Raw genomic sequence first — 21,754 nt, forward strand, 5'->3', positions numbered from 1 at the left:
GCCTTCTCTATGCCCCTCCCCCACCAACACCCGGACACTCTGGGGATCGTCCCGGGAGACCCGCCGGTCGCCAGACTTGGAAGAGCGGCCCAAGGGGCGACCCGCTAACGAGCCAGGGGCTTCACAGTTCCAAGGCGCATGCGCGACGGTAGCCAGCTCGTCAACGAGGAGCGGATAGGGTGGAGCGAAGGCCTACCGACTTAGCGCGCAGGCGCCACCCGGCGAGGGCGGGCAAGGAGCTTCCGGCGCATGCGTCGTGGCTAGTGTCGGCTGAGGGGAGCGCACGCGGTGCCGACGGCGGAGGGCTGCGGGACCGGCAGAGGCGGCTTTGGCCGGGTGAGCGCGGGGAGCCGCGTCTAGCCGACCGGGTGGGGCGTCATCGAGGCGGGGAGGGCCGCAGCCTTGTCTGGCCAGGTTGGCGGGTCTTGAGGGTCTCCGGGCGGCCTCCCCCAAAGGCAGGCGGGAAGCGGGGGGCCTGGCTGAAGCGCGGGACCGTTTTTCCCGTTACCTCAGGGCGTTTGCCTTCTGGAGGGACGGGGGATTCGGGCAACGTGTGGAGCAGCGGTCCCCGCTCTTGGCCGCTGTAAGGCTGGTGGACTTCAACTCCCAGAATTCTCCGGCCAGCATAGCACAGCAGGCTAGAGACCAGCCTAGCACGGCTGGCTGCAGAATTCTGGGAGTTGAAGTCCACCAGCCTTACAGCGGCCAAGTTGGGGGACCCTGGTGTGGAGGGAAGGCAAGTAACAATTTACCTCGGGAGTTCGAGGCCCCGAGGAGCCGGTGGGAGGCTGTTTTGCCGAAGATGCACTGGCAGAGAAAAGGCGGTTGAGCCTGCTTATAACCGAGTTGGAAGGGACACCTCAGAGGCCTTCTAGTCCGACCCCCTCAGCCAGGAGACCCTACAACAAATGGGGGTCTCCTGCCAGCCCCCTCCCCAAGCTCTTCATCGCTGAGTAGTTTGGAAATAAACAATCACCTGCCAAAACTCCCAAGAGAAAACAGTGGTAACTTTACTCACTGCTTTGCAAAGCGGGTGGACCAGGCACACGCAGGGACAGTGGACACACCCTAAAATTAAATCAGTGCATTTGCTTTATATTCTCTAGTCCCGTTGCGGATTTACCTCCCACCCTTTTTTTTTGAATGTTTCCCACATTCCCAACCTCCAGTGATTCCACCGGTTAATTGATCTTGCGGTCAGGAGATTCCCCCCTTGGTTCTAGGTTGCTTCTCTCCTTGATTCTTCCTAGGAACCAGGAGGACCGACAGACTGGCCTTGGGAACTGCACATGGAACATAGCAGCACTGATTTTGATTTTATACATTGAAAAATACGTATTTGGGCTGAAAGGAGAAATTTCCTGACAGAACAATTAATCGGGAATGGGTTGACTCTAGATGTTTTCGGTATCCCCTCACTGGAGGTTTTCAAAAATAGACCAGACAACCATTTGTTATATGGCATAGGGAAGGAGTGTCCAACGTTGAGAAGACTTATGGGCTTCAATTCCCAGAATTCCCCAACCAGCTTAGCTATGGGAATTTTAGGAATTAGAGTCCACAAATCATAAAATTCCCAAGATTGGATATCCCTGGCATAGGGTCTCCTGCCTGAACAGGGGGTTGGACTAGAAGACCTCCAGGGTCCCTTCCAAACCTTATTCTGTAAGTCTGGCACCCAGCAAACCTGTCCTTTGGGGAGATGAATTCTGCACGAGTCAAGTGTGGGGGAGAGGGTTATGCGGGTCTTATTAGCATTGCAGTGCTTTGAATAGTGTGCTTTCCCTCCTACAGCCCATTCTCAGGACCAGGATGTCTGAAGAGCAAGAAGAAGCAGGCGATCTTCTGACAGACAGCGAGGAAAGTGTTTATTCTGGACTGGAAGATTCTGGAAGTGACAGCCTTACAGAAGAAGAGGAAGACCAGGATCATGGAGCTGAGGAGAAGAAGTCAAAAGGGAAGTTGCGCTCCAGAAATACTCAAGTAAGTTGATCATCTCAGAGGCTGGTAAAGATAATGTTGTTTTTCTGTCTGAGAAAATCAGCCAGTAAAATTGGTTGGCACAGCCATGAAGATTTGTGGGTGGAGGAGGACACCAGCTTTGCCTGCTTGCCCTCCAGGATCACTCTGGGATGTTTCTACAGTGTTTCCGCTGTAACCTACAATCCACGAAACGTGTGCCTTGTCATGGTCAAACCATGGTTGATCCAAAGTATTTGGGCAGAATTTCAAGAATGCAATGGCTTGTTTAGGGTTTGGAAAATAATACCTTGCTCATTTCATGCACATTTGTAAGAGAATCCAAAACAACGTTGTTCAGTGTGTTCCTTCTGTGTTTGACAGTCTGTAACCCTTAAAGTGAAGCTTAGGATGAGGTAGAAAATGGCTATTTTAGTGAAAGACGTAATCATGCTTTTGTCTGTTCTCATAGATCGTGTCCTAAGGTTCCTGTTTAATATAGTGCTGCTTCTAATCTAGCCCAGAGTTATGTTACTTCTTTTAGCAGCTATTTCATACTCGTGGCTGGTATGTAGCTTGTTAATGTTGATATTCAAGTCTTTTTCAAACATCTGTTGCAAGATATTTGTAGGTGCAGATTTTTATATGTATGTGGATTTCTTGGGATATTTTTGTTCGAATTGTTAGCTGCCTGGGATGTCCAGGAATAGGTAGCACGTAAGAACATATATGCATACAAAAATACTCTCCGTATTAGAGTGCAGTCACATTAGATCTTCCTGGGTTTTGGCCAGACCTCCTAGTTCAAGTTTAATAAGCAACCCACCAGTCCCTTTATCCAGTTGGTGAATAAAAGCATTGAATAATACTGGTCCCAAGACAGATCCTTGTGGGGATCCCATTAGTTGTTATTATTTAGATGTAGCACACTGAATTCTTTCATTGTGGTTTGCCAGCCAGCTGTGGGCCTGTGCTCCTGTTGTATCATCCTTTTCCCCCCAATTTTTCAAACCTTTATTGTCAGCGCACAACATGTGTACAATGAGATTGGCTGACGCTCCCTTAGTGTACCTCCCCCAACACAATAAAACTCACAGTGAAGACAGAAAATCCCATACCCAATAAATCATATCAACAAACACGTCGTCCTATTGCACCAATGTGAACAGGTTGCGCCGGCCCTGCAGTCTATTGCAGTACATAGTTCTGATGTTATTTCACATTCAGAAGTCTGACAGCTCACAGATAAAAACTGTTCTTCAGCCTGTTCATTCAACTGGCTCTGCTTCTCTATCTCCTGCCCAATGGTAGGAGAGTAAAGAAGTGCTGACCAGGGTGTGAGTCGTCCCTGAGGATTTTCCTCCCTCTTCTAAGGCAGCGAGCCCTAGCGAGGTCATCTAGTGGTGTCAGGGGAAAGCCCAAGGTGTTTTGTGCTGTGCTCACCACCCTCTGTAACATCTTTCTAACCGCAGCTGTCAAGCCTACCATACCGTGGTGCAATAAGTGAGGGATGCTTTTATTGTGGACTGGTAAAAGGAGGTTATCCGTTGTTGTTTCACCTTGTTTTTCCAAGCGACATTTTAGCAGCCTGTCAATGAGAAGGTCACCTGGAATCTTGTCAGAGCCTTTCTTGAAATCAGTGTAGATTATAGCTCCACACAGCTCCTTTCATAACCGTTAGCCTCTGTTGGCCTCTTTATTTTACAAAGCCGCTTTTGGCAATCGTGTTTGTGTTGGAAGTGCTTGCGAATGGCCTCCTTTATTGTCTGCTCTAAAACGTTGACCCATCATGAGAGGATCCTCTTTCCTGCTGGAAGAGCGGAGTCCCGCTGGCTGGCCTCCCACCCCCTGGCATCTTCCAGGGTCTGCAGGATTCTCCCAGGACGCCTGGCGGAGGCCCAAAGAGCTCTTGGCCCTTCAGCCTGCTGGGGCGTCTTTCATCGGGGACTGGCCACATCCGGCTTAGCCAGGGGGTCCCTTCCGCCTCCTTTCTGGCCTGCACCCTCCCCTGCTGAGCTCCTCCCTAGCCTGGGCCACAGAAATCGGCTTCCTCTGGATGCAGGTGGGCCTGGGGGGCTTTGCTTTCCCTTGATTGAGACCACTCACCTGGAGTAACCACCTCCTTTTACTCCTCAACACTCTGATCATCGGTTGGGTGGACCTCAGGCAGGTGAATTCATTCTGGTCCTTCCTTCCTCCTCCCTGATTCTGTTGTCTTCCTCTAAAACTGTGGCAGATGGGTTTTGGTGCCCTGGCTTGGCCGTCGTGCTTGCAGCATAAGTCCTCGGGAGAGAGAAACCTGGAGAAGGAGCTGAGATTTGGTCTTGGGGGTGCAGCTGTCCTGTTTGAGGGCTGATGAGCTGACCTGGCTGGTTGGGGCAAGCCAGAGAGAGGCAGCGTTCCAATTGGTCGAGACTATTGTACGTGAGCGTTGAGGACTCAAGCAGGGAGCCTGTTAGCTTAGCAGATGGTTTGACTTCTGGAGAAACGGAGAGAGAAACGGAGGAGAAACGCTGCCCCATTTGAGCAAGTCTTTCAGAGCGTGCTGATGGAGAGACACATTCCAGCAAGTGTTCGAGAGAGTATTTGTGTGGCCACAATTTCCTGGCCCGAAGGTGGAGAACAGAGTAAAGGGAGCAATGTGAGACTTCCCAGAGGAAGTCTGTGTGAATTCTACTCAGAGCGACTGTGAAAGTAGAGAAACGAGATCACGGGGAGCAGAGGCGGTTTCCTCTCTCACCCTGACAGAACTTTTATTGGAAAGCAAAAATAGAAAAGGAAGGGAAAGCATCGAGGAGTGTGTTTCTGATTTTTTCCAGCTTAAATAAAAGAAAATTAAGTCCCGGATATTAATCCAGTTTCTAAGATAGGGCTTCAGGTCAAAATTGCATCAAAATAGTTCAAAATTATGAGGGAGATGTGCGATTATGCTCCATAACTTTTCTGCAAAATGTGATATAGCAGTGAGAATGGTGCCACACCAATCATTATAAATTCATCTTTTTATTGATACCAACAACTGAACTTTCCATTCATTTATTGGTTTTTCATGTAACGGTTTCATGTTTTTGCATGAAAAACTGACAAGCTCTAACATCAGATTAAAGGACAAGGTTCCATCTTTATCTGGTCTCTAGACTGGGCTATTTGGCTTTTCTCTTGTGAATCCCATTATATCCTGGTGGAATCTCCCCCCCCCCCCCATCACTCCCTCCCCCACAGTTCAAAGGGGAGTAGTCTAAATGCGAGTGTAAGAAGTGAATTTTCAGTGACACGTGTGCACCAAGTGCTTTGTAGGACCTAAGCAAACTTTCCACATCTTCTTGAATCGTCCTCTGTCTTGCTGTTCTCAAAGTGAAGAGAAATTTATACACTTCCAGGTGGTGCCGTTTTCATTCTTCTACTATACTCCGTCGAGATAGGGCATCGTGGTCATCAGGCTCCTCCCTCCCTTGTAGGCAAATGTACCCCCACCTACGTATAAATCATTACTGTGAAATATCTTGAAAACTTTATCCAACCAGCACCTTTATCACCTGTTTTCTAATTCATCTAATCAAAATAGGTAAAATTAACACACATTTTATCTTGGAGGTGGATAATCTCCCCAAAATTGTAGGTAAGCTCTGCAGATCAGCCTTCTCTCGGGGCTTCGTTTAATCTGAGGCTTGAGATAACAGGGCTGGCTTGAGGGCTCCTTCCCTCCGTATGCGATTCTCAACGTTGGCCCTCAACGAAGGGGCCGCGCAGGCAGCAGCTTGCTGCCCCCCCCCCATGAGCGGCAGGTGGAGGACCACCAGCACACACCACCTGTGGATGCTCATCCCGCTCCTGCTGACTACCCAAGTGCAGCTGCCGGAAGGTGGGTTTCCCTCCCTCTACGCAGGTTCATTCTGGTGCGATTTATCATTTTCATCCAGGAATTTGCTCTCTCTATAAAAAAAAACTACTTTGCAGTTTGTACCAGCAGAGTCAGTTTGTGCCAAGAACTCTTTCCTGGCCTGATTGGTGCACTCACCATTAAGTGGTCCTAGTGGTGCATCCTGCTCTTGCAATGCCTGCTCCTGTTAACGCTGAGCTCAAATGGCCATTGGTCTCTTGTTCCAGAAGGGAAAGGAAAATAAATCTCTGATATTAGAAACAAACGTTTACTCTGGGGCACCAAAGCTAGTGAAAGACCCAGTCTGAGATGAGCTTTAACTAGGGCAATAGCACTTGCACTTAGACTTACATACCCCTTCACGGCGCTTTCCAGCCCTCTCTCAGCAGTTTACAATCTGGGTCCTCATTTTACCCACCTTGGAAGGACGAAAGGCCGAGTCCACCTTGAGCTGGTCGGGATCCAACTCCTGGCACTGAGCCGAGCTGGCCTGCAATACTGCCCTCTAAGCCCCTGTGTGCAACATAATGAACCTTGAAGGCTAGTGGAGTTCTCAGTGCCCCGGCACACAGGCTTTTTTCTTTGCCTTGGGAGCCACGGGATTGGAAACCCAAATGGAGAAAAGGCGGAACAAATGTGTTCACTGATCTTTCAGGGGCTTTTGTTAGCTTGGTGTAAAATGACAGCAAGGTTGGGGGGGGGGGGATCAGAAATAGCAGCCAGATTGTGTGCCTCCACCTCACCTGAGTATAAATGTTAGGCACATTTTTCTTACGGCGTATGTTGGTAACCTTTGACTTTGTTCGCTTTAAACAAGAGACAAATCTTTGGAGAAGCCTATCAAAGAACAGCAGGGGAGCTACGTGAGGATCCTTTTTGTGGACTTTCTGCGTTTAACACAATTCTTCCACATAGACTAGTGTCTAAACTTCTGGACCTTGGGCTTTCTAATTCAATCTGCCTTTGGATTATGGATTTCCTGTCTGGCCGCTCACAGAGGGTCAGATTAATCACACCTCTTCAGCCCTTATTCTTCACACTAGTACACCACAAGCAATAGTATTACTGCTAAATTTACAGATGATGCAATAGTGGTGGGACTTATCTCAGAGGGGGGGATGAGTCTGCCTACCGAGATGAGGTGGACCAACAATGGTTGCTTTCGTGGTACGGAGACAATAACTTGGTCCTCAACCCCAATACGACCAAGGAGCTGATAGTGGACTATATAGAAGGAACAGATCAGACCTCCAGCCCTGGCTTATCAAGGGAGACCGAGGGGAGCAAGTAGCCAGTTTTAAGTTTCTGGGTGTTACCCTAAAAGAGGACCTGACCTGGGGGGCTCCCATTGCAGCCCTGGTCAAAAGGGCCCAGCAGAGATTATACTACCTGAGGCCTCTCAGGAAACAACAACCGGATGGAAAACTGCTGGGGACCTTCTACTGCTGCACCATCGAGAGCATCTTAACTGACTGCACCTCTGCATGGTTTGCCAATTGCACAGGGGCAGATAGGACAGCACCCCAGAGGGTGAATGTCATTGCCCAGAAGATCACGGGTTGCCCTCTCCCCTCTTTGGAAGAGCTTTAGAGCTCCAGCTGCCTTAAGAAAGTTCAAAACATCCTCAAAGATCCATCTCATCCTGGGCACCCCTTTTTTTTTAACGATTACCATCTGGCAGACGGGACAGAATAACAAAAACAAGGACAAATAGGCTAAAAAACAGCTTCTATCCCAGGGCAGGAGCTTTGTTGAATTCTACTGTGTAGTGCCATATTAACGCAACATCAGAGGTTTTCAATTCAATATGTAGAGTGTGAAGGATGTGTGTTCGTGTTTATTTTTATGGTCATGGTCATGATGTGCACTGAAGATGATGTCTGATTTCGTTGTACAAGGTGCAATGACAATAAAGTAGAGTAAACTAAACTAAAGTAAACTAAAAACAAAGGTGATGGGGAGAATTTTTTTGTATTTATAGAACTCTTTGAACAGCAGATACTTGGAAAATATTTCTTTTTTTTTTTAAACAAAGTTTTTATTTTTTACAACAAACATATAAACAAATCATAAAAACATAAAACCCTCTTTCAATTATATATGTAGATAGTGTGTCAGTTGGTTACGGTCTTCGGTGCTATCCTTTTTTTACCGTTACTCATAAGTTATATAAATTCTTACCTTATTGGTCTAATTTGTGCTTATATAATACCATTAAACATTCATTTGACTATTTGGAAAATATTTCTGAAAATGGCTGTCCTAATTGTAGGATTGAAACGTCATTGCAGAACTTCAGCCGGCCCTAAAGGTTGCTTCAGAGCAGTCGAGTTTCCTCCTTGCCCAGCATCGGGACGCGCCCCAGTGAACATCGGTGCTGGGGGAGCTTCCAAGGACAGCCCCCCCCACTTCTCTAGGCGGCTGCTCTGATGAAAGACAGGTCCTTGTTTTGCGAGGAATCTGGTGGACCGTGTAAACCTCCCCGGGGCCAAGCCGAACAATCTTCCCCCCGCAGGGTGATTAAGCAGCGGACGGGCCTCCTCCATCCGTTCAGCAGCTGAGCTGCCAGCGCCTGCTTGCTCCCTGCAGCCATTTGCGGTGTCGAAGGTGGTTTTCAGCACCAGCCATTGTTCCGCTCTTTCCTCCCGTTGCCTGCAGCTCTGCTGATTCAGCAGTGCTGCGCAGTGACCTGACCTCTTCACCCACCCACCCACCCCCGCAAGGCCCCTGCCACGACTTCTTCCGATTGCTTTCCTGGCGGGGGTTGGTTGCATGCTGCCCTCTGGTGGTCTCCATGCCCACCTTCCCCTCTGGATTTCTCAAGTGGTTGCTTGGTGCAAGGGATGATCCTGCCTGGGGACGAGGAAGTAGCCGTTCAGCGGAAAACCAATGCGGAGCGAAATTCAGGAGCCCAAAGAATGCAGGATGTGTCGATGGGATCCGAAACGTCTCCGAGAGAAACACGACGGGGTCCTTGACAAAAGCTGCAAAGCAAAGCTTATGTCTTCTTCTTCCCCAGAGTGAATCACGCGCCCCGGTATGTGAAGGCAGCCTCCTAGACCAGAAGACGAACACCAGCACGTATGGAGACATAGTTGGCCAAGCCTGGAAGGACACTTTGGGGAGACATTAGTAGAGAGACGGTTGTTGATATGTGGAGCAGAGGAGAGCTTGGCACCGCCCGTCCTGGTTCTCTTCCACATAACTTGGGCCAAACATCAAGGAAGCCTTTGGCGTCAAGCGCAGGGCTGGCTGGCACGTGCCTGTCCTCAGAGCACTATGTCCTCCAGTGTACCGAGAGAGAGGAGTTCGAGTCCTGGAAGAGCTAGAAAGGCCTAGAGCCCCCTGGAGTGGCCCTAGGAGAGGAGGAGGCCTTGGGCCTCTGTGGCAAGGGCTTTGCCGGCCGAAGGGCTTGCTGTGCAGAGACCCCCTTCTGCCTCCGGCTCCAAGCCCACGGATGGGCTTGGAAGGGAAACGGAGAGGCAGACAAAACCTCTTTGATGCCAAAAGCCTGGGAAAAAAATTACCTCTGGTCTGCTTTTTTCAAAGACTTTCCTAAAGCCTTTGTTTTTGCTGTAATCCCATCTTCTGGTTGGCCCTGGACTTTCTAGGTCCTCCCCCCCCCCCTTTCTCCCCTCGGCCAGGAGGGTGGAAGTCAGAGGGGGCCCATGGGACCGTATTATAGGCTGCTTCTAGCAGAAGGTGATCACACACTGTGCGGATTTTACTCCTCCCAGGAGGAGCGTTTTGTACGGCTGCCTTCCTGATTGTTCCACCAAAACCTCTGGCAAAACCCTCTCCAGGCTGGGTCCCCTTTGAGCGGGGGAGGAGGAGGGCAAATCTCTTTTCCAGCAAAGGATGTGCAGTTTCTCCTGCACCCGCACGCTAGGCCAGAGTGTGGGTGCAGTTTGGGCTGCCAGGCCGTGGGCTGGAGTTTGGCAGATGGGCCGCGGCTGGATCCCGTCCTGTCCCAAAATCTCAGCGTGGAGTATTTTCACACGCTGAGCCCCGGGTGATTCTGGAGGAGGCCTTCCTTGGGTCTGGGGGCTGCCCAGAGGGCAGGACTCGCCGTAGGCGCTGGCCAGAAGGGTCCCCTGGGAGGGCACGAAGGCAGCAGCTTTCCTGGGGGGGTTGGTACGTAGCAGAAGAGGCGAGTCGCAAGGAAAGGCTGTGGACGGACCAGGTGACCTCCTCCAATGGAAGCATCTGCACCAGCTCAGCACTCTCTGCCATTTGAGCTCCCATCTCGTGTGTTTTGGCTTCGCAACGGCTGCAGCGGTATTTTATCCCCACTTCCAAGCGGTCAAGGGTCCGTCCTCTGACCTTGTCCAAAAGAATTGCAGAATAAAGCATGGTTGCCGGCGCCTCCTGTCAGTCGGTTTCCTTGCAAAGCATGAGAGGGAGCCTGGTGGCCCTTCTTCAGACCAACAAATTTTAGTGCAGGGCCGAAGTTTTGGAAATCCGTAGCTCACGTACACAGTCTGTGGCTAGGTGGGCGGAGGATTTAAATTCGGATTGCAGGGAGGAGAAGTCGGGGTGATTTTGCAGATTGCACGGGAGACATTATGGACGAAACCTTGTGATGTGCTAAAAGCCATTTGTGTTTGTTGCAGTCCTGAAACCTTTCGACGTATGTAAGTTCAGCCTCCCCACCCTCAGTGGCGGTGCCGCCTTTCCAGTCACGGAAGCTCGTGGGAGGCTGAAACGTTCTGACCTTCATTTGCCTTGGTTTAGAGCGAAGAGTCCAACTGAGGCAACACGGAGACCTGGGGGCTTCTTCCGCTTCCAGACTTCCCCAGCCAGCCTTGGGAGTTGAAGGCCGAGGCCTTAAAGGGCGCCCTTGCTCTGGAGTCCTGCTCTCCCCATGCGTATCCATCCTTCGGGTGGGCCCCCGCTCCCCCTCCCCTCAACAGACCAGCACTGGCCCTCCTCTCGCATTGTCTGCAAGGAGAGGCATCCGCGTCTTTGGGTGGCCCAGGTTCCACTGTCTGGGGGGGGGCGACCTTGAGGGGGGAGGGGAGGAGGTGCTGCCTGGGGGGAAGATGAGATAAAAGGCAGAGGAGTCCACAGCTGCTGAAGAGGCCAAGGAAGAAACTTAAAAAGGGTCCCCTCTAATGTCTCAGACGCCAACAGCAGGAGATCCGCATTTGGAGACCTGCACGATCCTGTTAATGTAGCCTCAGAGTCAAGGAGAATTAGCTCATCTGGTCCTGTTTCCTGTCTGGCTTACCTGGGAGGGCTGACAGGAAAAGAGGAAGGAGCGCTTTCTTTCTTTCTTTCTTTCTTTCTTTCTTTCTTTCTTTCTTTCTTTCTTTCTTTCTTTCTTTCTTTCTTTCTTTCTTCTTCTCCCCTCCTCCTCCTCCTCCCCCCCGTCTCTCAGGATGATGGATTCTTCCAGCAGAGGAAAGAATCCCTGGGCAGCAGCCTTGGCCGGCAGCTGCCCAGGGCTCTTCGGCAGCAGGGAGAGCGCGGCAGGCCGGTCTGGTCCTATAGGTTCTCCCGAGACAAGCCTGTGGCAGCGGCTCCTTGGTGCGAAAGCCCCCCACCCCGCCCCGGTCAGGGTTGTTTTTTTTTTGTGACCGCAGGTAGTCCTTGACTTACCTGTTCATTTAGTGGCTGTTCAAAGTTACCACAGCACTGAATAAAGGGATGGTTGCCGCAGCCCCCATGGCCATGTGATCAAGATTCAGATGCTTGTCAACTGACTCCTTTTTATGACGGCTGCACCGTCCCAGGGTCATGCTTGTGCAGGGGGTTGGAGTAGAAGACCTCCAGGGTCCCTTCCAGCTCTGTTGTTCTGTTATGGGATCCCCTTTTGAGACCTTCTGGCGAGCAAACTCTCCAGGGAATTCAGGTTCACTTAACAGCCATGTCACTAACTTAACTGCAGCGATTCACCTAACAACCAGAAAGGTTGTAAAATGGGACAAAATTCACTTAACAAGCAACAGAAACATTGGGCTCAATTGTGATTGTAAGTTGAGGGCTACCTGGACTTGTCTCTGGAGCTAAGAGGCGCCGTGAAGGTACGGAGGGTGGCTAGACGTTTCTTTCTTCAAGTTCCGTTCCACAATATCATAGATGTCAGATAGTTTGGCTGTTGCTTTTACTCAGGCAAATGCTTCTGGCTTCCTGAGCTTGTATCCTGGGTCTGGTCCCTTCTGCATGCACCTAATTGGGTCGCCCTGAGGAGTCACAGACATTTAATCCTTGGTGGAAGGGAGACGTAAGCGGCCCAAGAGGTCAGGCCGAACAAGAGGCTGTTCCTTCTGTCAACAAGGCATCGTCACCGTCTTGGCTGAAGAGCAGAGGTGCCATAACCGAAGGCGAATCTACGTGTCCCAGGATAATGTGGCAGGCTCCAGTCTGGGTCACTCACTGGGACCAGACCTTTCGCCTTCCGAGCTTTCGGGCTTGCGCTGGAGCCCATCCTCAGGGAACTTCTATACAACCTCAAGGAGCTGGCTGAACCCAAAGGGTGGGGAAAGTTTTGTTCCAGAACTTGATTCCCACAGGAGCCAATCGCTTCCTCCTCGCTCCTTGGAATCCCCCCCTCTGTTCTGGGATATGAATGTTTATATTTACGTGCCTTGGAGTGAAAGGGATCACAAGAGAGCAAGTGGGGGGTGATGCGGAGTAGGCATTGAAAGGAGCCCCTTAGTGCCAGCTGTTTGCTTTTGCCTTAAGTGCTCAGGCTTTTTGGAAGCCCCCCCAAAAGGGGGAGAGGGGGCTTTAGGGTGAAATGGATTAGGGGGCTTGCCAATTTCAGGGGGTTAATTAACTTCTTTGGGGAGGGGAGCACTTAGGAAACCCCTAGCTGGTTTAACTAATGGCTCTGCTCTGTGAGGGGGAAATGACTCCACTCGGGAGGGAGAAGGAAAACGGGTCGGGTGGTGGGACACGGGCCATTATGCGCTTGCAACTGCCTGCATCTGAGGGGATCCCCCAAAGCCCCCTTGAAATCTTGGCAAAAGTGGAGAATGGGCTCCCTTACGCGTGGCTGTCGGTGGATCCCTGTCGCCAGGGTACAGATCAGGTAGGGGGGAAAAAAGGAGTCGTCTTTCAACTCCCTCCAGCAAAGTTTATATAACTTCTTAGTTTTTGCTTCACGGAGTGTGGCTGTCCTGGCACTAAAACAGAGACCTGCGTAATTTCTGGGCCTCCCCAAATCCCACCTTGGTGCTTCTTCCACTTGCTCTGGGGGTTGAGGGCAGGCCGACTTTTCCTGTAATGGCAGTTGGGCCTGGAGGTCTTGGCGTTAGTGGCTTGTGCTTTTCCACTGTCCGGCCCTCCCCTGGCCGAGGGCAGCTGCAGGTGGAGCGGGCAGGTGGGGCAGGTGTGCTGTGGAGGGAATCCTTCCTCCCTCGCGCTGCTTCTGGCTCCTCCACAGAGCCCGTGAAGGTCTCCAGGCACGCCCGCTGCAGCCCTCGCTGCCTCCGCACGCTAACCCTCCCTGTGGTCCTGTTTTGCAGGCTGGAGAAGCAGCAGAGCCGGGTACAGCGGCAGATCAACAAGAGCCTCCCTTGCCGAACGAGTACGAGGAAGACAGCTCTGACGAGGAGGTAAGATCGCCTCGGCTCCTTCGTGTGGTCAAGCAGCCCCTGGGCTTCTCTGGCCGGGGGGTCCGGAGGGCGTCCAGGCCAGTCCGCCAGCAAAGGCGGCTGGTTGCCTCACCCTTCGCTGGACTCAGGTGCTTTCTAGGGAGGGTGGCCGGAGGCAATGGATGCCCTGGACCCCTTCCGGGCTGCGGTCCAGCAGGGAGGCTGGCGGGTGACTTTTGTGGCGTCCTTCCTCCCCTTTGTCCCTGGTCTCCCCGTTGGGGCTTTCAGGCTGCCCACTGGGGCCGCCTGGGGGAGTGGCGGTGTGTGTGTGCGTGTGCTGGGAGTGAGGGCTGCCCTTGTTACCATGACCAGGGTGAGACCTGGACAGGAGGTCCCTGAGTTCTGTAGTTCATTTAGCGACGGCTCAAAGTTACAGCAGCTCTGAGAAAAGTGACCAATGACCGTTTTGCACGTTGACAGCCGTTGCAGCCTCCCTCTGGCCATGGGACCCATCAAAATTCTGATGCTTGGCAACCGATTCATATTTATGACCGTTGCAGTGTCCTTCTGACAAGCAAAGTCAGTGGGGAAGCTGGGTTCACTTAACCACCGTGTGACTAAGTTAATGGCTGCAGTGATTCCCTTAACGACGGTGGCAGGGACCCTCTTGGACTGGCCGTGAGGTCAGGAGGAGAATCTTAGGAAGACGGTGGCCGAGGAGAGTTACACAGACTGGCTTGATGGCGCCAATCTCGCCCTTTTGACCCAGCAGAAACCAAGATGTGGAAGCGATTAGTCTGGAATAGAGGTTGAGAGCGTCATGGAATATATATGGGCCTACCAAATGTGCGCGCGGGTAAATGTCTTGAGCATAGCCCAAGTTTGCAGCACTTTCATGTTGGAGTCCAAGGTCTCTCCTTCCCAGCCGGTCTCTTTCGGGGCCCCAGCGGTGGGGGGGAAGGAGACGGTTCAAAAGCGGTTGACGTCCGAGGGGCTTCCGGGGGCTTTGTTCCCGCTCGCTGGCCCACCCGCTTTCCTCGAATTGCGTCTTTCTGCCTCCCAGCCGAGCCCGACGCGGCTTCCGCTCCCTTTTCCCCAGGATGTAGTCCCAGTAGCACGGTGTCCGAGGTCGCTGCCACGCTCATATAAAACCGCTTGTAAAGCTGCAGCCCTGGCGGGGCGTGCATCCCAAGGGGGTGAACGGCGGTCTCGGAGGGGCTGCCAGCCGCATTCCGGATTGGCTGTCAGGTTGCCAGAGACCCTCCCTCCGGGGATGCGCTGTCATCGGCAGGAGGGACGGGGCAGAGCCCGTCAGTTGATTGAGCGGCCCAGAGCACTTTGCAATTTGGTGAGAAACGGTTTGGTGAAGCAAGGCCTTGCAACCAAAGGGGGAAATGGAGGGGGGTCTCCAAGGGAAAGGATGGCTGAGGAGTGAAGGGATTTAAATGGGGGCGGGGGGTGTGTCCTGCGGTGGCTGAGAGACAGGAGCAACCAGGAAGAAAAGGAGTTGAGCCTTTGGCCACCGTGTGCTTTGCAGGGCGGGCCTGGAGCGCAAGTGTGCCGAGAAGTCGCCACCTTTGCCGTTTCCCAGCATTCCTTCTACTTTGCCCCCTCTGCCCCCTGGGGGATTCTGCTCCACACACACACACACACCCATCCCCAGTGTCCGTGCCTGCTGTGCCCGGGCAGCTGCCTCCACCAGTTCCCTCCCTCCCTCCCTCCCTCTCTGAATTGGAGGGGGGGGGGCAGCGACTCCTTCCGCTGCGCTCTGTGAGGCAGGACAAGGCCCCTAGTGCCAGGCAGCCGCCCCTTATGGGCTTTCGGGCTGTATGGCACATAGTTATGGGGTGGAAGGAAATGTAGACACGTGCTTAGGAGCCTCAGGGTTCGAAGAGGCCGCGGTCTGTGGACACCCCAGTGTGGAGAGGATGGGGCTCCGGTGTGGTCGTCGCAGGGTCTCTCTGGGGCGAGGCAGCCCCGCTTCCTCCTTCCTGGGACCCTTGCTCAGTTCCTCCCCCTTCTGCCTGCCCCCTTCCCCTCCCCTCCCACCTGGGGGGCTGTGGAAGCGCTTGGGAACACTCAGCAGTGCAGACTAAACTTCCTGGCCCTGAGCTCGGCTCCGTTGGCAGCCCTGGCGCTCGGCCTGGCACCTGCCCAAGTGGGCTCCTCCTGCGGCTCCTCCTGTGGCTGCGTGTTCTGGGAGGAGACCCAGCAAGAGGAATGGGCTTCCTGGCGGGGCTCGGCCGGGCTCTTTATAGCCTCCTTGGGCCCCTGTGGGCCCGGCTGGGGAAAGCTGGGCAGGTACAGTCAGGTGGAGCAGGAGCGGGAGGGGCTTTTCTTTTCCTGCCCCAAATGGCCTCCCCTTCCCCACCCCCCACCCCCACCCCCTTCAGCCGCTGGAGATGAATGGCCAGGAGCCGGAGAGGCTGTCAAGGCCACGCGGGGAGGAAGCAGTTTGGGGCCCTTGCTGGCTTCGGCTTCCTCCCAGAATGACTATTCCATATGTCAGCGGATAAGCAGCCCCCCCTCCCCTCCCCCCCTCCCATTGAGGGCTCCTCTGTGAGCCACCGGGGGCTGTTCCAAGCCCCCTCCCTGCCCTTGCCTGGGATGCAGCTGACGGGGGGGGGGAAGAGGGGGGAGCTCTCCTTCCAGTAGCAGAGAGGGGGAGGGGGGGGGGGGGCGCCCTGCGGGGGTCTCCGAAGGCATCAGCCGGCCAGATCTTTTCAGTTGTATTGGGGTTTCCCCCCCCCAAGAGATTCTAGGGTAGGGTGCAGAATTGTTTTCGATTACAAATAAATGACAACTGAAACCTTTAGAAGTGTTTTAACTGGCCAGCCGAAGGAATAACCTGGACTCCAGCTGGTGCTCTGGGGGTTCCCTTTCCTTTTTCTCTGGGCACCCCCAGGCCAGCGCACCTTGAGGGCTTGGTGGGTCTTGAGCGGCTGGCCCGTCGGAGGCCCCACACGCCCCGGTCGGAGTCACTGGGGCTCCTCTAAGGGCCCAGGCAGACCCAGGGCACCTGCCAAGAGTCCCAGTCAGGGGGAAGCTGGTGGTGGGGTGCCCCCTGCAGGCCAGGAGTTGATGCGACGCCTAGAATCCGTTTGACCTGGACCCAGAGGCGCCTGGGCCGGTTCTCCTGGAGGGTTCAGAGAAGCCCCCGGAGCTGCTTCCGGTTCTTTCATCCACGGTTGGGCTGGAGTAGTTGTGGGGGGGATGCCTTTTTAAAATGCAAATGTTGTTTTTGCTCTTCCTCCGGCCTCCATTTTCCTGAACCCTGGCAGGAAAGGGCTGCTTTCTCCCCGCTGCCTCCTGAGGTCCAGCTGGATGACCTCGGGGGGGGGGAGAGGGAGGGGCTGGAGATTTGAGGCCACCCTGTCCGGCTGGTCTTGTGAGTGGGAAACCCACGAGGGCCAAACAGCCACACCACCGTTTTTAAAGAGGGACCCCCAAAAGCCAGCCCCAGCCCGATCCCCGTTTTAGGCCAAGGAGAACACAACCGGCAGGAGGAGTTTCCCAAAGGCGAATCCTGCCTCCCCTGCCGGCCAGACCGGCAGGATTTCCAGGCCCTTCCCCGGGGTTCTCCTTCCTTGGAGCATTGGTTGCCTGGTTACAAAAAGCAGAAGGCATAGGAGGTTTCCTCCAGGGTAGCCTTTTGGCCTAATAAAGCAGGTCTCCGGGAGCCCCTGTTTGGCCCTCCAGTGGCGGGAAGGGCTGCAGTTGAGAGTTTGAGCTGCTCTTCTGGCTAACGGCGAAGAAATGGCTCTGAAACCTTGGAGGCGCTCTTCCTTCCTTCCTTCCTTCCTTCCTTCCTTCCTTCCTTCCTTCCAATTCCCTTCCTTCCTTCCTTCCAATTCCTTCCTTCCTTCCTTCCTTCCTTCCTTCCTTCCTTCCTTCCTTCCTTCCTTCCTTCCTTCCTTCCTTCTTCCTTCCTTCCTTCCTTCCTTCCTTCCTTCCTTCCTTCCTTCCTTCCTTCCTTCCTTCCTTCCTTCCTTCCTTCCAATTCCTTCCTTCCATTCCCTTCCTTCCTTCCTTCCAATTCCCTTCCTTCCTTCCTTCCAATTCCCTTCCTTCCTTCCTTCCTTCCTTCCTTCCAATTCCTTCCTTCCTTCCTTCCTTCCTTCCTTCCTTCAATTCCTTCCTTCCTTCCTTCCTTCCTTCCTTCCTTCCTTCCTTCCTTCCTTCCTTCCTTCCTTCCTTCCTTCCAGGAGCCCAAGGCAGTTGCTTCTTCCTTCAGCCATTTTTCCCAGCAGCAACCCTGAGGGCTCAGGGGCCTGTGGACATCCGGAATGGCCTGGCTGAGCCGCCGGGAGCCCTTTTTACGGGGAATGTGGCCTGTGGCCCCTGCTGGAGGAGGGAGAGCCTGCTGGTAGGTGGGCTCCCCGGAAGTCACGTAGTCCAGGCGGAGGGCGGTTTGGGCCCCTCCCGGCAGAGAGCTGCCCTTTCCGTTTGAAGGGGGTGTGGTGGGGCCCCGGGCAGGGTAAGAGATGCCCCCCCAGACAAAGGAGAGGAATCACTTGGCCTGCTGCCCCCCCAGCCCCCCCCCAGCCCAGGACGGACTCTTGAAATCCTCGCATAGAAGCACATTGATGTGGAAGGAAGGAGGAGGAGGAGGAGGGGGGTGGGGGGGGCTGGCAGGGAGAATTTCTTTATCCTGGAAAAAATGACATCAGTGAATAGCTCGAAACGATCATCTTTCTCTGACCCAGAAAGGGAGAGAAACCCACAGCAGCTTTGAGATGAAGAGTGGAAAATTTTTTCCCATTTATTTTCCCCCTCTGTGTGTTGGATCTGTCTCAGCTTACAGGCTGCCCTTTTGGAAAGACCGGCTGCCTCCGTTTCAGAGGGTCTGCAGGGACCCCGGCCTCACTGCTGCCAAAACCAGAGTTTTTTTGTGGGGGGGAAGGGAGGGAGGGAGGAAGGAAGGAAGGAAGGAAATGGATGTAATCTAGCCAGCTCTGCGTCTGGCATGCTCGGCATCTCTGTCTGGCAGGGGTGCGTCCAGCCTTTCCCTGCCCTCTGGGCCTTGCCCCGTTTGAAATCGGTGGCCCTGTACGGGTCCTGGGTCTGTCTGGCATAAGCCTCAGTGCCAAGGCTTCTTCGTTTCTGTTAACTCTGCCACCGCTGAGTAAGCCCCGGCGGCACGTGGCAGCTCACCCGGAGACATCGGATGTTAAGGACGGGAGTGAGGTCACCGTCTGGCTAAGAGCAGAATCATTTTCCTTCCTGGTGTCCCCAGCAGCTTAGCAGAAATTGACAGGGCCTCCCTCCAATATCTCTGTTCCACGGAAGTCAGCGGGGAGGTTTCCCTGTCTCAGCTAGCCAGACACCCAAGGGGCACGTTAGGCCGAGCTGCTGCCGCACTGAAAAGAAGTTGTGAGGGTTTGTGGTTCTAAAAACTCTTCCGGGGAGGCTGGTTCAACCACCACCCAGATTTAAACCAGCCAGGGGTCTAGGAGCTGCCGTTCAAGTCGTGTCAGTAGCTGGTTTTTCTTCTGTTTTTCTTCCATTCTGGCCTTTAAGTCTCTTGCAAATCGGTGAATACTTTTGATTTAATGGTGGAAAGTTATTTTTCAAAAATAAGCCAGAAGATCAAGCTGTATGTGCTGATTTGCTATTTTCCGGAAAGTTGCCATTTCTGTACCTGATAAGGCCCAGTTGGTTCACTAAGAATTGGATTAGGTCTGGCTCAAATATCAGGCAAATTTCTCCTTCCTCACTTGGCAAAATATCAAAACCCTGCAAGCGTTTTTGTAGACTTTGTGGGAGTTAATAAAGACGTTGCCTCAATATAGATTTTAGACTTCTTTTCATGAACAATGCGGCGCATTTAGCCTGTTAAGTGACTTGGGAGCACTTTTATGAGACGAATCTCTCTCCTCCTCTCTGTTACCAATTCCTTTGTATCTGATGGAATTAAAGAGGGTTAGTGAAACCCCAAAGAATTTTACCCTGAAAATCCAGAAACATCCTGTGTTGTTGTTTTTTTTCTTACCCTATTATGTTTTTATAAGTAACTCTGTGGACCCGGTGGAGAAGTATCTGTAAAACAGGGGTTTCCAGCCTTGGCAACTTTAAGACTTGTGGACTTCAGCGGCCCATAGAGTCCCCGGCCATTCGGTCCTTTATTGATCTATGACGGGGGTCGGTGGGTGGGGTTACGCTTTGAGTGGCATCCCGCCCACTCTGAGAGTGAGACGGGCAGTTTCTAAATTAGACAGACAGGCGGACGTGTCCGATTTTGCTTCCTTATTTGCCGAGGCTCAGGCTTCCTGGTGAGGGCGCTTGGTGTGGAAGGCTTCTTGGTCTAGGGCAGGGGTCCCCAAACCTCAGGCTGCAGCCTACAACTGGGCGGGTGAGCTGTTCAGAACCAGGTCGCGGATGTGGCAGGCCAGTGCTCGCGTACGCACACACATCCCCACTTGTGCGAGCACTGAATGAACCATCCTCTCTCTCCCCTCCACCCTCCCCCAGTTTGTAAAGCCCAAAAGGTTGGGAAACCTGGTCTAGGTCACTAGTCCCCAGGACAGGCTCACTTGGGGGCAGAGATTAGTTTGGAAAGGAAAGCGGAATGTGCTGATGGAGGGAAGGGGCCCTTTCTGGTGTGAGACTGCAAAGTGACCATCAACCTGGTCCGTGTGGCCTGAGCATCCTGGGCAACATTTGTACATTGGAAAGGAGAAATCTTTAAAAAATGATATTTTATTGGGGGAAGGCTGAGCGGAAGAGGGTTTTTCTAAGGCAACCTAACACTCGGTCATGGTCTCCGCAGAGCCCGGGGAGGAAGGGGAACCCGCGGCTGGGGGAGAATTGTTTTCATGCCAATTGAAATACATGTGAAATGTCTGGTAGGAGCTTTGCTGGAAATCCTCAAGTTTTATGAAAACATTACAAGGAGAGGAAAATGCAGGTGGCGCAGAGACCAGAACCGAGGGCAGAAAGCGGTGGGGATAAAAGAGGGGCGAGTAAGCGCTCCCTTTCTGCCTTGGTAGGAGAGCAGCTCCCCCTCGGGGGTCCGTGGAAGGGCCTCGGGCCCCGGGTGAGCATGGCTGGCCCTTGGCACGGAGCAGCTGTGCCACTGAATCCTGAGGATTTTATCCACCGCTGGGAAGGTGAAAACCCAGCCCCGCCATTCTTGAACAAAGGGTTCCTTGCCATATGCAGCACTTGGCCGAGGGTCTTCTTGGGTGTGCGGGAGCGCCACAAAAGGTGGACGTGGCCGTGAAGCCCCGTGATACTTCCAAGCATCGCTCCCTTCGGCCGTTGGCTTCGGTGATTTGATCCCTTCAAGTTGCATCCAATTCTTGGGGGTTTTACGGGCCAGGTGGTCTCTCCGCCTCTCCCGATCTTGCGCTGCTTCTTCGAGTTGTTCTGTGCTCTGGCTGGTGTCAGCTTTGATGGCGTCCGGCCGCTGTCTCCTTGGGCGGCCTGGTTCCCTTTTACCCCTGACTCTTCCCAGCACAGCCGCTCTCTCCCGTGAACTCCTCCCCAGGGCTCCTCCAAAGTAAGTGAGACCCAGTTTCGGGGTTTTGCCTTCTTGTGACATGTCCGATGTGTTACGCGCTCTGTCTAGCGCTTGCTTTGCCATCCAAGGAATCTGCAGGAGGCGTTTCTAGCACCTTTGGTGGGACCAGCTGCCAGCCTGACGAATGCGGAAGGTCTACCCATCACACACACACACACACACACGGTGTCCTTCTGAGCAACCTTTCTGACTTCAGGCCACGTTGCTCCCCCAGTAAACGCCCCTGCTCTGCCGGGGGGGGGTTCCCTGCTTTCTCCCTTCCCCTTTGCCTTGAGGCTTTGCCCTGACCTCCCTCCTCTCCAGCTTCCTGAAGCAAGGAAATTCTTCTGTCGTGATTAGAATCAGCTTTCCTTACTCGAAACCACCTTCTCTCCTGTAATCGCTCGGTTTTATATTTATCCTTTGTAAATGTATTTTCGAGGCTGGCATTAGGGACTTCCTGTTACTTCTTAACTTCCAGAGCATGCGAGCAGAACGGGGCAGTCGGTTTAGGCACGGCTCTGTGGGATGCACATTCCCAGGAAGAGGCACTTCCAGTTTTGAAAACTGCTGGGGGTGAGCACCGTCTGGGTGATACCAGGAGAGGAAAAGAATCCGAAGAGAAAAAAAATTGGCTTCAGCATGATCTCCTTGTGTGGGTTTGTATGAAAAAATTGGAGAATTGATTTGAAAACAAGGAAAACCCCAGAAAACTTGTTAAATGCTCTGTGTCTGGAGGAGGAGAAACCAAACCATCGACTTGGAAGGGGCAACCGTTGTCTGGTCAACTTCCACCCACTCAGAAGGAGGCAGGCTTCCTCCCTTCGGCGTCCGGTCAGGGACTCCGCGTGGAGAGCAGGTGTGTTCAGCTTC

The 21,754-nt window shown here is 53.2% G+C and overlaps 1 protein-coding gene across 1 annotated transcript in view; it reads left to right on the top strand.

Moving 5' to 3' along the window:
• The first annotated feature begins 215 nt into the window (after positions 1-215).
• Positions 216-21,754, top strand: part of BOP1 (BOP1 ribosomal biogenesis factor) — a 49,515-nt gene continuing 27,976 nt past the window's right edge. The window contains 3 exon segments of the mRNA XM_087931894.1: positions 216-336; positions 1,795-1,983; positions 13,312-13,401. Coding sequence (XP_087788020.1) covers positions 1,813-1,983; positions 13,312-13,401 — 261 coding nt within the window. The 5' untranslated portion in view covers positions 216-336; positions 1,795-1,812.

This window comes from Pseudonaja textilis, chromosome 3 (genome assembly GCF_049901715.1).
Source record: "Pseudonaja textilis isolate UNSWEBS1 chromosome 3, rPseTex1.2, whole genome shotgun sequence".
NCBI classification, from domain to species: domain Eukaryota; kingdom Metazoa; phylum Chordata; class Lepidosauria; order Squamata; family Elapidae; genus Pseudonaja; species Pseudonaja textilis.